The following is a 16,489-nucleotide window of genomic DNA, read 5'->3' on the forward strand; positions in this document are numbered from 1 at the left end:
ATGGTTTCTCTCTAAATCATAAACAAGTGGAAAACAAATAGAGAATCTGAAAATTTATGCTGAAGTTTATTGCCAATAGACAATAGACAATAGCAGGAGTAGGCCATTTGGCCCTTCGAGCCATTCAATGTGATCATGGCTGATCATCCCCAATCAGTACTCCGTTCCTGCCTTCTCCCCATATCCCCTGACTCCGCTATTTTTAAGAGCCCTATCTAGCTCTCTCTTGAAAGCATCCAGAGAACCTGCCTCCACCGCCCTCTGAGGCAGAGAATTCCACAGACTCACCACTCTCTGTGAGAAAAAGTGTTTCCTCGTCTCCGTTCTAAATGGCTTACTATTCTTAAACTGTGGCCCCTGGTTCTGGACTCCCCCAACATCGGGAACATGTTTCCTGCCTCTAGCGTGTCCAAGCACTTAACAATCTTTGGTTGGGCTATGGGCTATTGGTTGGGCTATGTTCAATTTGAAATTTGAAATTTGTCCCAAGTAATATATTTGAGTCATTGGTTCGCAAGCTGGTCGAGGCCTCCAGTACACCCATCATCTAGTGATTGTGGATTTTGGACTTTTTCTGTTTGTAAACGGGGCCGAAAACGCCGACTGTGCATGTGTGAGAATTTCACTGTGCAGTGCCTGTGTGACGCCTTTTGTAAACTATCCTTTGTGAATAATTTAATCATTCTATGTCCATTGGAGTGTTTGGTTTGAGTGCAGCACCTTGCACTGCAAAGTTATTTCAAGACTTAAGGGCCTGTCCCACCAGCATGCGACTGCATGCGGTGAGCGCGACCTACCGTGGTCGCTTGTGCCGTACGGCCTCGCGGGGCCGGTCCCACTTCAATCTCCGGAGCCGTATGGAGTTGTATGGGGCTGGTCCCGACATCGCGCGGGGCTCCGAAAAACTGACACTGTCCAAAAATTCCGTACGGCAACGGCCTGTCGGCCCGCAGCCACATTGAGGCCGTACGCACCGCCTCGACGTCGTACGCAGCGTCGAGACGCCGTACGCAGCGTCTTGATGGCGTATGCCTAGCGCGCGGCGTTGCGCGATGACATCACCGCCCGGCGTGCCGTTGCGTGATGACGTAACCGCCAGACGCCAAATTCAGTCAGCCCGCCTCCTGCCCAGCTGATTGGTGAGTATGATGTCGCGACCAGCCCCGCACAACTCCAGACGGCTCCACCGTTGGAAGTGGGACCGGCCCCGCGAGGCTGTACGCCTCAAGCCAGCACGTTTGGTCGCGCTAGACGCATGCAATCGCATGCTGGTGGGACAGGCCCTTTATGGAATTGAATTCTGGTTGCTGCAAACAGGCTCATTTGCTGTTTCCAAGGCGGTAGAGTGTTTTTCATACAACAGCTATCAAGAAATAGGTAGCAGTTAATAACCTGTTGTAAACTATCTGTCCAGGTAAATTTGGCCATTAGACCATTGATATACTTGTGCAACCTTCACACAGTCGGCAATAAACCAAACAGACAGTCACACTCAACAGACTCTTTTGTTTCTCTACCATGTTACAATTAAGCAGATGATGACTGCTGTTAGGTCCTCAAAGTTTTGCTTCCACTGGTACCCAATTAGAAAAACAGTCACTTTTTTTTTGCGTGAAATATTTCCATTTGTTTTCTGTACTATATTACTTCATCCTTTTTTTCCTCAGGCCTTCATATTGGATCGAAGCTTTTATGAAGGACAAAGTTTATCAGGAGAAGACCTGATATTGGTTTCAGTTTCAATAAAGGTAAGACAAATCTGAATCGTAATGCAATCAACCCAAGATAACTATTGAAAAATATGCAAATAACAGATGAGGTGACCTAATATTTGATAACTTTTAGACTTTTAGCATTCGGAGATACAGAGCAGATGCAGGCCCTTCTGCCACCGAGTCCGAGCAGACCAGCAATCTGGTACACTAACCTTCACACACTAGGGACACTTTTTACAATTTTACAACTTATTGAAGCCAATTAACCTACAAATCTGTACATTTTTGCAATGTGGGAGGAAACCGGTGCACCCGGAGAAAACCCACGTGGTCACAGGGAGAACGTACAAACCCCGTACAGACAGCACCCGTAGTCAGGATCAAACCCAGGTCTCTGGCACTGTAAGGCAGCAACTCTACCGTTGCACCACTGCTCTGCCCCATACAGATATAGATATAGATAGAGAGAGAGTACAGAGGAGATTTACTAGAATGTTGCCTGGGTTTCAACAACTAAGTTACAGAGATAGGTTGAATAAGTTAGGTCTTTATTCTCTGGAGCGCAGAAGGTTAAGGGGGGACCTGATAGAGGTCTTTAAAATGATGAGAGGGATAGACAGAGTTGATGTGGACAAGCTTTTCCCTTTGAGAATAGGGAAGATTCAAACAAGAGGACATGACTTCAGAATTAAGGGACAGAAGTTTAGGGGTAATATGAGGGGGAACTTCTTTACGCAGAGAGTGGTAGCGGTGTGGAATGAGCTCCCAGTGGAAGTGGTGGAGGCAGGTTCATTGGTATCATTTAAAAATAAATTGGATAGGCATATGGATGAGAAGGGAATGGAGGGTTATGGTATGAGTGCAGGCAGGTGGGACTAAGGGAAAAAAAAATTGTTCGGCATGGACTTGTAGGGCCGAGATGGCCTGTTTCCGTGCTGTAATTGTTATATGGTTATATGGTTATATGGATTTCACAAAAGTTGTTTACGAAAGAAAAGGGATCTAAAGGGGCCAAGAAATTCATTGAGGGAATTTTTGAGCAGCCAGACTAGACAGTTGTCTGCTATCTGCTGGGGCAATTGGTGGAAAAGACATAGGTTCTGATCCAAAGCTGTGGAGAGATGGAGAGGTAAAGCCACAAGGCAATTTAAAATAGGTGGATGATCATTTTATATAGCAGGAAGAACTAATTCTTGTGAATGGATTAAGTTCTAAATTAATTAATTAATTCTTGTAAATACACTGTAAATGGATCGATTGTAATCATCCCCAGAGCTATCGCTGCTCTGAACCGGCCCGGCTGAGCGCCCCCACCCCCATGAACTGTCTCCCTCGGATGGTCACGTCCCACATCGACCCGGCACAGACCGATTTGCACTTTTTACTGTTTTACCGTTTTACTTTTTTGTATAATTCATGTTTTACACAGAGAGTGGTGAATCTGTGGAATTCTCTGCCACAGAAGGTAGTTGAGGCCAGTTCATTGGCTATATTTAAGAGGGAGTTAGATGTGGCCCTTGTGGCTAAAGGGATCAGGCGGTATGGAGAGAAGGCATGGATGGGATACTGAGTTGGATGATCAGCCATGATTATATCGAATGGCGGTGAAGGGCCGAATGGCCTCCTCCTGCACCTATTTTCTATGTTTCTATGTTTCTACGTTTCTCTGGGTATCTAAATTTTAGTTGTTTAAGTTATGACATTGGATGGAAGCTGCATACCAAATCTCATTGCACCTATGTGCAATGTCAATAAACGATATTATTATTATTATTATTATTATTATTATTATTATTATTATGTATTGTATTTCTGCTGACTGGTTAGCACGTAACAAAAGCATTTCACTGTACCTCGGTACACGTGACAATAAACTAAACTGAATATGGAACTGAACTGAACTGAACTGTAATGTGCAGTTCGCAAAGGTCTTCTTTTATCGAACCTAGGCATTGAGCTGTTGACCTATGCAGATTATGGAGCCTTGCTGACAGGTGTTTGAACTTTAATACGTTCAGCTGGAGAATATTGATAAATTAGTCAGAGCAATGGCAGGTGGACTTTAATCCTGAGAAACGTGAGGTGATGGATTTTTGGAGGACTCATAAGGATTGATACATACACACTCAATAGAATGGGCCTTAGGAATTGTTGAGGAACAGAATGACCTTTGTGTATGTGCATAGACCTATGAAGGTGGTAATATAAGCACTTAGGCACAACAGAGGATGTACTTCCTGCGGCAGCTGAGGAAACACAATCTGCCACAGGCAATGATGGTCCAATTCTACACGGCCACCGTAGAGTCTGGCCTCACCTTCTCCATCATGGTGTGGTTTGGCTCGGCCACCAAGCACGACACCTGGAGGCTGCAGCGAATCGTCCGATCAGCAGAGAAGGTTATTGGCTGCAACCTTCCCTCCATTGATGAACTGTACACTGCAAGGGCCAGGAAGCGAGCAGGTAAGATCATCTCTGACCCCTCTCACCCTGGCCACAAACTCTTTGAATCACTTCCCTCTGGAAGGCAACTCCGGATTGTCAAAGCTGCCACAGCCAGACATAAAAACAGTTTTTATCCACGAGTAGTAGCTCTACTCAACAGCCAACAATCTGTAGCCTCCCTTTAATCTGGTATTTTGTTGGTTCACATGCTTGATCAATGGTGTTTTATCATTAATGTTTTATTATTATTAATATTTAGTGTTTTCTGAGTCATTCGTAACTGTCACTGTATGTCATGTTGTTACTTGTGGGCGGAGCATCAAGGCAAATTCCTTGTATGTGAATACTTGGCCAATAAACTTACTTACTTACCTACTTAGGGCATTTAAGAAGGAGTATAAGATTCCTAATTTCATTAGCAGCGGAATAGAAAATTTCAGGCCCTCAATTCCTGGTAACATCCTCGTTTTCCTTCTCTTCACTCTTTCCAGTTTATTGACTTCCTTCCTGTAGCTGGTCGACCAAAACTGAACACAGTATTCCAAATGTGGCCTTAACAATGTTGTGTTGATCTGTAATATATGTGTATATTTGTATACATGACTAAGTGATACTGTATAATATATGAGGGTTTTTTATTTTCTTTTTTCTTTTTCTCTCTTTTTTGTATGGCTTTGTAAATATTTGATTAGTGTATAAATGTAAATAATTTGGTGTACATATAGCTGCTGGTGTACATATGGTGTAGATAAAGCTGCTAAATTTGTATAAGATAATTATAAGCAGTTGAATAAGGGGTGGGATTTAATTAGCTTTGACTTCTTCCTGCTTCTCGGACACATACGATTTGATTTATTTATATATATTGTTTATGACACTTTATAAAGATTCGGGTTTTGTGTTTTGTATGCTGATTCAAACTCTTATTCTGTTCGAAATAAAGAATTAAATAAATAAATACATAAATATAACATTCCAACATTTATACTCAATATGTAGGAAGGAACTTTGTTTTTTTCGTTTTTATCATTTAAAAATAAATTGGACAGTTATATGGACGGGAAGGGAATGGAAGGTTATAGTCTGAGCGCAGGTGTATGTGACTAGGGGAGAATATGTGTTCGGCACGGACTAGAAGGGTCGAGATGGCCTGTTTCCGTGCTGTAATTGTTATATGGTTATATGGTTAACTGCAGATGGTGGTTTACACCGAAGATAGACACAAAATGCTGGAGTAACTCAGCGGGGCAGGCAGCATCTCTGGAGAGAAGGAATGGGTGACATTTTGGGTCGAGACATTTCTTGACCCAAAACGTCACCCATTCCTTCTCTCCGGAGATGCTGCCTGTCCCGCTGAGTTACTCCAGCATTTTGTGTCTATCAATACTCAATGGCCAGTGTACTTCTTTAACAGCCTATCTACCAGTGACACCAGCATGAGGGAACTATTTACCTGCTAGATCCCTTTGCTCAGTAAGACATAATGGTTGGCTGGGCTGAGAGCAAGAATCTTATTGATAGTTAAATATCAGAGGTGGAAAGCTAAGCAAATTTGAAATTGTCACAGCATCCTCAAAAAGCAAATCAGCAGGCCTTGCAATCTCAGATATAGCTGGTCAATAAGTAAATATTTGCCTTTAGTCATGGTCTTCCTTCAGCCACTTTAAAATGATCGCAAAATGATTGCAAAGACCTTTTTTTACCTCCTGCTAAGACCACCCTGCTAAGACCACCTTGTTTATTCTATTGAATAGATTTCCAAGTCAACTAGGGCTTCGTCTTCTAGCAGTGACGCACTGTATTCAAGAGAGAGTTAGATACAGCTCTTAGGGCTAATGGAATCAAGGGATATGGGGAGAAAGCAGGAAGGGGATACCATGATCATATTCAGCTGGCTTGCAGGGCTGAATAGCCTACTCCTGCACTTATTTTCTATGTTTCTATGATAAGGGCTGAGACAGAGACAGATGTAAGGGGATGCTAGGTGTGGGAATAAGGGTGTAAATATAAGGATGGGCCATTGATGAGTTGGGCTGGATACATCAAGGGTTTTGGACAGGCATATACGGGCAGGGAGAAGCTGGAAAGAAAGTGATTGTGGAATGCCATGGTAGGAGAAGGATGCTTTTTGATTAATAGACAATAGACAATAGGTGCAGGAGTAGGCCATTCTGCCCTTCGAGCCAGCACCGCCATTCAACGTGATCATGGCTGATCATCCCCAATCAGTACCACATTCCTACCTTCTCCCCATATCCCCATATCTATTTTTAAGAGCCCTATCTAACTCTCTCTTGAAAGCATCCAGAGAACCGGCCTCCACCGCCCTCTGAGGCAGAGAATTCCACAGACACACAACTCTCTGTGAGATAAAGTGTTTCCTCGTCTCCGTTCTAAATGACTTACCCCTTATTCTTAAACTGTGGGCTCTGGTTCTGGACTCCCCCAACATCGGGAACATGTTTCCTGCCTCTAGCGTGTCCAAACACTTGACAATCTTATATGTTTCAATAAGATCTCCTCTCATCCTTCTAAATTCCAGAGTGTACAAGCCCAGCTGCTCCATTCTCTCAGCATATGACAGTCCCGCCATCCCGGGAATTAAACTTGTAAATCTGCACTGCACTCCCCAAATTGCAAAAATGTCCTTCCTCATATTAGGGGACCAAAACTGCACATAATACTCCAGGTGTGGTCTCACTAGGGCTCTGTACAACTGCAGAAGGTGCTCTTTGCTCCTATACTCGACTAATCTTGTTATAAAGGCCAACATGCCATTCGCTTTCTTCACTGCCTGCTGTACCTGCATGCTTACTTTCATAGACTGATGAACAAGGACCCCCAGATCCCGTTGTACTTCCCCTTTTCCCAACTTGATGCCATTTAGATAGTAATCTGCCTTTCTGTTTTTGATACCAAAGTGGATAACCTCACATTTATCCACATTAAACTTCATCAGCCATGCATCTGCCCACTCCGCCAACCTGTCCAAGTCACCCTGCATTCTCATAGCATCCCCCTCACAGTTCACACTGCAACCCAGCTTTGTGTCATCTTTGCTAATGTTACTTTGAATCCCTTCATCTAAATCATTGATGTATATTGTAAATAGCTGTGGTCCCAGCACCGAGTCTTGTGGTACCCCACTAGTCACTGCCTGCCATTCTGAAAGGGATCCGTTAATCCCTATTCTTTGTTTCCTGTCTGCCAACCAGTTTTCTATCCATGTCAGTACCCTACCCCCAATACCATGTGCTCTAATTTTGCCCACTAATCTCCTATGTGGGACCTTATCAAATGCTTTCTGAAAGTCCAGGTACACCACATCCACTGGCTCTCCCTTGTCCATTTTCCTAGTTACATCCTCAAAAAATTCCAGAAGATTAGTCAAGCATGATTTCCCCTTCGTAAATCCATGCTGACTCAGACCGATCCTGTTACTGCCATCCAAATGTGCTGCTATTTCATCTTTTATAATTGACTCCAGCATTTTCCCCACCACCGATGTCAGGCTAACTGGTCTATAATTCCCTGTTTTCTCTCTCCCACCTTTCCTAAAAAGTGGGACAGGGGTTTAAGGCAGCAACTCTAACGCTTTGCCAGCATTATATCATACTATATATATCTGTCGTTTATACTAGGTAAAATGGCAAGAAACTCCATGAATTTCAAGATGAATTTAGGAGCTCAGCCTTTGTAGAAGAGCAGGAAGTGCATAAAACAACTGTTGTATTAGTCATTGAACACTGAACGGTGCAAAGCAATGATTGGACAAGCTAGATGGAGGAAAAATGTTCCCAATGTTGGCCGAGTCCAGAACTAGGGGCCACAGTCTTAGAATAAAAGGGAGGCCATTTAAGGCTGAGACGAGAAAAAACTTTTTCACCCAGAGAGTTGTGAATTTGTGGAATTCCCTGCCACAGAGGGCAGTGGAGGCCAAATCACTGGATGGATTTAAGAGAGAGTTAGATAGAGCTCTAGGGGTTAGTGGAATCAAGGGATATGGGGAGAAGGCAGGCATGGGTTATTGATTGGGGACGATCAGCCATGATCACATTGAATGGCGGCGCTGGCTCGAAGGGGCGAATGGCCTCCTCCTGCAGCTATTTTCGATGTTTCTATGTCTTTATATATCACACCTCCTGCACCTTAATTACAAGAGGAGTTAGTTGGTGAGGGTAGTGAGTTGCTCGTGACACTCAGCAAGAACGTTGATTTAATTACAACTGAACTCTCTTTTTTCAGGTAGTCAATTCTGACCTTGCCTGCTTTTCGGAGTTTGGGAATCAGGTTACGATGCAGGTAACAAAATAAAAACTCTTACTTAATGCTCTTACAATGAAAATGTCACGTAGCTCGGCTCATAGCAATGCTTGTGTTGATTTGTAAGCCTCCGTTCATCACTTTTACTGTTCACTTCCAGTTTATATTGTGAATGCAGAAAGAAATAACAGGAGATTTTTCTCTACTTCACAGGGTAGCATACAGTTAAAAATCTATGTTGGTTGCCCACCAGGAAACAGACTAGCTTTTGACATTGCCTACACTCTTAACTACAGTATCAGTAAAAATAACGTGTACTTTGACTGTGTCGAGCCAGACGAAATTCCATGCTTCTATTACCAACACTGTAAGTGCATTACGCTCCTTACAAATTGTAATCGTAGAACCTTGGAGTCGTACAGCATAGAAACATAGAAACATAGAAAGTAGGTGCAGGAGTCGGCATTTTAGCCCTTCGAGCCAGCACCGCCATTCAATATGATCGTGGCTCATCATCCAGAATCAGTACCCCGTTCCTGCTTTCTCCCCATATCCCTTGATTCCGTTAGCCCTAAGGGCTAAATCTAACTCTCATGAAACTAAAAATGTGGATATCAAATATGTTTGAAACATTACATCTGGAAGAGATGAGATTCCTCTTAGCAGGTAAAGCAGACCAATTCCAAAAGATGTGGTCTATGTTTCTGGACCTATTACAAGTATGAGGTGCAATAATAATTTAATAAATAAATAAATGGTATCAGGACCTGGTAACGGGAGGTAAAACAACAAAAACAGACTTGGTTGGTAGTCCCCTTTCTGCGGAGTTTAATGTTATAATAGAGCGATTGTTCCTATTTTCTTTTTCTTTCTTTTCTAGGGTCTACTTTCTCACTTTACTTCCTTCTCTAACTTCTTTTCTAAGGGGTTATCTTTTCCCAACACTCTTGCACTTCACGACTCTTGCGCACTTTCTTTACTTTCTTTACTTCTATCTTTTTCTTAAAGCTCAAAAAAAAAAAAAATGAAGCGGTACAAAAAATGTATTAAGATATATGTGTTGTGTAGTATTGTAATTTACCGTACTTCTAATAAAAATAAAATTAAAAAAAAAAGAAACATAGAAACATAGAAAGTAGGTGCAGGAGTCGGCATTTTAGCCCTTCGAGCCAGCACCGCCATTCAATATGATCGTGGCTCATCATCCAGAATCAGTACCCCGTTCCTGCTTTCTCCCCATATCCCTTGATTCCGTTAGCCCTAAGGGCTAAATCTAACTCTCATGAAAACATCCAGTGGATTGGCCTCCACTTCCTTCTGTGGCAGAGAATTCCACAGATTCACAGATCTCTGGGTGATACATTTTTTTCTCATCTCAGTCCTAAATGAGATTGCCCCGCGCCGGAGAGTTTGAACCGGGCCCGTTCGCGGAGCACGGCTGAGCCGCGAGACTTACTTACCATCACCCGGTGGGGGTCACAACATCGGAGGCCTGGATCGCCTCAGCGCAGAGGGAGAACAAGGAAGGAAGAGATAAAGACTTAAGACTTTTGCCTTCCATCACAGTGAGGAGGTGTCTGGTGAACTCACTGTGGTGGATGTTAAATTTGTGTTTATTGTGTGTTTTGTTATTTTATTATATGTATGACTGCAAGGCAACAACATTTCGTTCAGACCGAAAGGTCTGAATGACAATAAAGTTTCCAAGATTCCAAGATTAAATGGCTTACCCCTTATTCTTAAACTGTGACCCCTGGTTCTGGACTCCCCCCAACATCGAGAACATTTTCCTGCATCTAGCCTTTCCAATCTCTTAAGAATGTTACAGGTTTCTATAAGATATCCTCTCATCCTTCTAAATTCCAGTGAATATAAGCCCAGCTGATCCATTCTTTCGTCATATGTCAGTCCCGCCATCTCGGGAATTAACCTGGTGAACCTACACTACACTCCCTCAATAGCAAATTGCAAAAAGGACAAGCCTTCTGTCCATGCAAACCATGATGTCTGTCTGCACTGATTCCACCTGCATGCCATTGAGCCTACATTCCTCAGCAGCTTACCTAGGTAAGTATCTGTCCAAAATCTTTTGAAACATTGTAATTATATCTGCCTTTACTACCTCCTGAACTAAGCTGGACCTTCTCTGGCAGCTCATTCCAGAGAACCACAACTATCTTTGTGGAAAGTCACCATGTAGATTAAAACTACCATACACACACTAGCTCCCCGTTGGATCGCAACCTTATCGAGGTTCCTCTCCTGTTAGGGTCTCCCATGTTGGACAGGTCGAAGGGTAGAGGCGAGACGAAGAGCGACCCACTGGTCCTCCAGGTTGGGGGTTGAGCATGGGGCTAACAACCCTGTCTCGTAAAACAAATATGTTACGGAAACAGCAACTGAAGGAACCAACACTACTGGGCGTGATGGACTTCCAAGGCTATCGACAGGTGCTAGGATGAAGAGAGCATGGGCACCATCATCATGAGAAGGCATAGGAACTGGATTGGCCATATACTGAGAAGAGAACCAGACAGCATCCCAAGAATAGCCCTGCACTGGACATCGGAAGGGAAAAGGAAAAGAGGGAGAGCCAAAACCACCTGGTGTCGAACTGTAGAGGAGGAAGTGAAAACAATGGACCTGACCTGAGGTAGTGTGCAGAAGCTAGCCCGGAGAGTGGAGGACCTTCATTGCTGCAGGAGGCATAATAGGCAGTAGGTAAGTAAGTAAGTACACACACTAGGGATAATTTACATTTATACCAAGCCAGCTAACCTACAAACGTTTGGAGTGTAGGAGGAAACCGAAGATCTCGGAAAAAACCCATGCAGTCACGGGGAGAACGTACAAACTACGTGCAGGCAGCACCCGTAGTCGGGATCGAACCCAGGTCTCAGGCGCTGTAAGGCAGCAACTCTACCGCTGTGTCACCTTACCGCCCCATATCTAAAGTTGATCTAACGTTCTTTGCGCTCTACGACACCATCAATGTTTGTGTCGTCTGCAAACTTATACATCCAGCAACCTACCATATCATCCAAGTAATTTATAGATATTATAGATCTGAACCTTCTGAATTTTGTAGTCGGCAGGGCAGTGCTCTGCATATCGCCAACTTGGACGATTTTTTTTTTTTTTATCAAGCCAATTAACCTACAAACCTGTACGTCTTTGGAGTGTGGGAGGAAACCGAATTTCTCGGACAAAACCCACGCAGATCACGGGAAGAACGTACAAACTCCGTACCCCGTAGTTGGGATCGAACCCGGGCCTCTGGCGCTGCATTTTGCTGTAAGGCAGCAACTCTACCGCTGTGCCACCGTGACTATTATGCCCCTGTCCCACTTAGGAAATCTGAACGGAAACCAGTGGAGACTTTGCGCCCCACCCAATGTGTCCGTGTGGTTCCCGGAGGTTTTTGTCAGTCTCCCTACCTGCTTCCACTACCTGCAACCTCCGGCAACCACCTGCAACCTCCGGGAACCGCACGGAAACCTTGGGTGGGGCGCAAAGTCTCCAGAGGTTTCCGTTCAGGTTTTTTAAGTGGGACAGGGGCCTAACATAGCCGAACATCCTTGCACTGATCCCTGTAGCATCTCTCCTATTACAGACCTTCAGGAACTCATCTACCATCTACCATCCACCATTATCTCGGAAGATTTTGGATACATTTTGCCAACATGCTCTGGATCCCCTGTGCCTTAATCATAGCTGCTTAAGATGCTTAACCTTCAACCTTCTGGGCATTTTACTCATTTGGCCAGTGCTACAAACATTTGTGTTACAGAGGGAATCTATAAAGATGACAACAACACAGGAGAGGCCCTTCAAGGATATCGCACCATTTAATATGATAATTTCTGATCTATGCTAGCCTCAACTCCATAAACTTCAAATGCTTAATCCAATCCCTCAAATATTACTCCATCATAAATAAACCTAATGATCCGTTCTCCAGCACCCTTAGGGATTTGTGAATTTCAGCAACTTACCATATTCAGAGATAAAAATTCTGCACATCTCAGTTTTAAGTGACTGGCCCCGTATTTTGTCTATGAGTCCCAATGTTTGAGATTCTCCCTCTATCTGTCAAGCTCCCTCAGGACCTTGTAGATTTTATTCTTCAAAACTTCAAGGAATAGACATCCAATCTGTCTGAACTTCCTTGATGGGAAAATCATCTAATCTTCTGAATTAGCCACGTGAGTCACCTTGATCTCCAAGACCACTGTATCTTTTTTTTAAGGGGATCAAAACTATTCTGGGTATGGCCTCCCCAACACCATGTTCAACTGTAACAAACATTTTTATTCTTAAAGTCCAACACCTTCTCTATAAAGGTCTGAAGAAGGGTCTGAACCCGACATGCCAACTATTCCTTTTCTCTAGAGATGCTGCCTGTCCCACTGAGTTACTCTAGTATTTTATGGAGTCATAGAGTGATACAGTGTGGGAACATCATCAGGCCCTTCGCCCCAACTTGCCCACACCGGCCAACGGTGTCCCAGCTACACTAGTCCCACCTGCCTGAGCTTGGTCCATATCGCTACAAACTTGTCCTATCCATGTACCTGTCTAGCTGTTTCTTAAACATTGTGATAGCCCCAGCCTCAACTACCTCCTCCGGCAGCTTGTTCCATACACCCACCACCCTTTGTGTGAAACTGTTACCCTCGGATTCCTATTAAATCTTTTCCCCTACACCTTGAACCTGTGTTCTCTGGTCCTCGATTAACCTACTCTGGGCAAGAGACTCTGTGCATCTACCTGATCTATTCCTCTCATGATTTTATACATCTCTATAACATCATCCCTCATCCTCCTGCGCTCCATGGTATAGAGACCCAGACTTCTCAATCTCTCCCTATAGCTCACACCCTCTAGTCCTGGCAACATCCTCGTAAATCTTTTCTGAACCATTTCAAGCTTGACAATATCTCTGCAACATGACCTTCCAACTTCTATACTCAATACTCTGACTGATGAAGGCCAAAGTGCCAAAAGGCTATCTACTTGTGACTCGACCTTTAAGGAATCATGCACCTGTATTCCTAGGTCCCTCTGCTCTACAACACTCCCCAGAGGCCTACTATTTACTGTGTAGGGCCTGACTTGTTTTGTGTCTATCTTCAGGTTAAAACAGTCTAAAGAAGGGTTTTGACCTGAAATGTCACCCATTCCTTCTCTCCATAGATGCTGCCTGTCCTGCCGAGTTACTCCAGCTTTTTGTGTCTATCTGCAGTTCCTTCTTGCATAAAGGCCTACATGTCTTTTGGGCCTGTCTGCTAACTTGTGATTCACGACCTGGAACACATGTCCCGCGGTCTAGGCATAAGCTCAGGGGCGACCGCGCCTTTGCGGTTGCAGCTCCTAGACTGTGGAACAGCATCCCCCTTCCCATCAGAACTGCCTCCTCCATCAACTCCTTTAAGTCTAGACTAAAAACGTATCGATACCCCCCAGCCTTTGCTGACGTCCACTGAACGAGGGCTATATGTATATATGTATGTAGTTTGTTTGTTTATACTATTCTTATAACAAATGTAAAGCACTTTGGTCAACTAGAGTTGTTTTTTAAATGTGCTATATAAATAAATGTGAATGTGATGTGACATGGAAAAAAGAAATCACTTATTTAAACTTACGATCTCGGAATTGTGGTCTATTACAGAAAATATAATTTTGCCAGAACTTTTAACTTTCTTAGTTCTCCCATATAATTTCAAGCATGCTCGACAGTGATTTTAAAATCTTTTACACTATTTCATTTTCTTTAGCCAAAAAAGGTTCAAGCACAACTTAAAGTTAAACTGTAGGCAAACTGTTCCTCCTGATCTCTGGCTTTGTCCTGGGCCTCCCCCATCTGCTATCTAGTACTAAGTACCATGCTGCTACCTGATTTTACTTCGGAGTCACGTGAGTGACTTCGTGAAGAAGCCCGCTTCCACGCATGCGTGTCATATCGCTACACGCATTCGAACTCGTCATCGCTGGAGGAAGGACGTTCCTCCCAATCGGCAGGGGAACCTGCAACAGGTAAGGGAACTTTGGTTTCTTTACTTACCCTTGTTTATCAAGAAGGCTGATGAAGCTGGCTGGGGAGAGTCTGCAGATCTGCAGGCAGCCAGCAGCGGCCGGGGCCCGTTAATTTATTTTTAAACAAGAACGGAGCCGACTTTAGCTCCAGGACAACGGTCACTGGAGCAGAGTTTTTTCCCGACAATTCGGAAACAGCCCCACTAGTCATTTAGTGGATTTAATATTTCATGGGTCCGAGGGGCTGGAAGGTGGGGAACTGGCACGTTAACGGGGGTTCCGCAGGTCTAAAAATAGCGGCAAGCGGTCAGTGCCCGAGATCACTGACTACGCGTTGGACCCGCTGGACCGCGCTGGAGCACCGCAAAGGCAGGGGGGGGGGGGATACAGACAGCAGGAACAGGCTGAACTCCCGTATCGGAATAACTGTGCCAGACTTGCCCCCCCCGGGCCCGACTTTTGCTCCTGTTTTTTCCTCCCGAATTTTGCTCCCAACTTCGCTCCGCGCCGACCACGGATGGTCGGGAGAGGAAGGCATAATCAGCGTCGGTGAATTCGAGGAGAAAGTTGAAAGTCGGGAACAGCAGGTAAGAGACTCTGCGTTCCTTCCACTTACCCTTTAGGTGCAGACATGGACCGGGTCCATGTCAGCTGCAGGAAGCCGGCGGGAGAACCGCGCAGTGCAGGCAGCCGGCAGCGGCAGGAGCAGCAGCAGCGGCAGGAGCAGCAGCAGCGGCACATCGATTCCCAGAGAGGGAAAACACCTGTGCCCGACTTCGCTCCCGCACCAGGAGAAAAATTCATTTTCTCGACCAATATGCCAGTCTCGCTTTGGAAGCGAGTCTGGCTTCAAGCAGCGCTACCGGCCAGCGCCGAGGCCAAGGACATTGCAGTGGACTTGACTGGCTGCAATCGACCGTGAGGGATCAGTACTGTGAGTACCGGGGTCGGTCCCAGCGGGTTTTTTAGTTACAGAGATCACTTCCTGGCCTTTTGGCTAAGATCAAGTATAGTATCTGTTTATTATCAGTTTTAATATCTAATACGTCCCTTATCTAAGGACCATATAAACAGGAATGCCCAGAACTGAGGGCATTGGATTGGGGTTGACCGGCTGCAACGACCGCGAGGGACCAGTACCGTCAGTACGGGGGTCGGTCCCAGCGGTCTGAGATAAAAGAGCAGCCAGGAGCGCTGAGAGCGTTGGAGCCGGGTCAAAGAAAATGGGCTAGATGGAATCAGCTGTGCCAGATGTCCTCCACACCGGCCATATCCACTCCACGGAAGGAAGGACAAAGCTGGAGAAGGAGGACCGTGGAACAGCGGGCAGCCAGCAGCAGCCAGCGGCACTTGGATCAACCATAGTGGGATCAGCTGTGCCCGATGTCGGCCCCCGCTCGGGCCAGATCCATGCGGCCGAGCGGTAAGGCTGGACACAAATCAAGCAAGGTAATGGACTCAGAGGGTCCGACTTTGCATAAAACCGCCGGCAACCAGCGCCCGAGAGGGCTGGAGCGGGAAGAAGCGGTGTATGGAGCCTTGCTCCAACGTGATAAACCCACAGCAGTACCTCTTTGAGGGCTGCACAATGCTTCTACCCCATCAGAGGGGAGCACTGTGGGTCAGTTCTGGGTTGACCTGCAAGAGGGGTCCGCAGAAGAAAAGACAAGTGGGCAGCAGTTAAGCCCCACATGGGTACCCCGTGCGGGACCCTAGAGATCTCTAACTCTATAAAAAAGAGTAGGCAGGACCCTGATGGGCCAGAGCCTGGTAATACAGCGTCCCATGATCCTAACACAGCAGGGACTCTGCTGGACATGGTGGCTGATTACTTTAGCCAAGTCAAACATGGGTAGACTTGGATCCAGGATGGCAATAGTATTACTATATGTCTGGCCACAAACGCCAACAAGAAAAATTTACAAACACTGGCCAGACATCTGCCACCTGGCAACGGTGAGGCATTACAGGTGCCCAGCGTAAACCAATGCATTTGGCAGCATATGGACGAACATCAGGAACCAGGA

The 16,489-nt window shown here is 45.1% G+C and overlaps 1 protein-coding gene and 1 pseudogene across 1 annotated transcript in view; both read left to right on the plus strand.

Moving 5' to 3' along the window:
- Positions 1–16,489, plus strand: part of LOC129714266 (cation channel sperm-associated auxiliary subunit gamma-like) — a 76,810-nt gene that overhangs the window by 33,807 nt on the left and 26,514 nt on the right. The window contains exons 6-8 of the mRNA XM_055663815.1: positions 1,668–1,748; positions 8,406–8,462; positions 8,637–8,790. Coding sequence (XP_055519790.1) covers positions 1,668–1,748; positions 8,406–8,462; positions 8,637–8,790 — 292 coding nt within the window. The remainder of the gene's footprint in view (positions 1–1,667; positions 1,749–8,405; positions 8,463–8,636; positions 8,791–16,489) is intronic.
- Positions 15,440–15,544, plus strand: LOC129714299 (U2 spliceosomal RNA; annotated as a pseudogene).

The sequence above is a fragment of the Leucoraja erinacea genome, chromosome 38 (assembly GCF_028641065.1).
Source record: "Leucoraja erinacea ecotype New England chromosome 38, Leri_hhj_1, whole genome shotgun sequence".
NCBI classification, from domain to species: Eukaryota; Metazoa; Chordata; class Chondrichthyes; order Rajiformes; family Rajidae; genus Leucoraja; species Leucoraja erinaceus.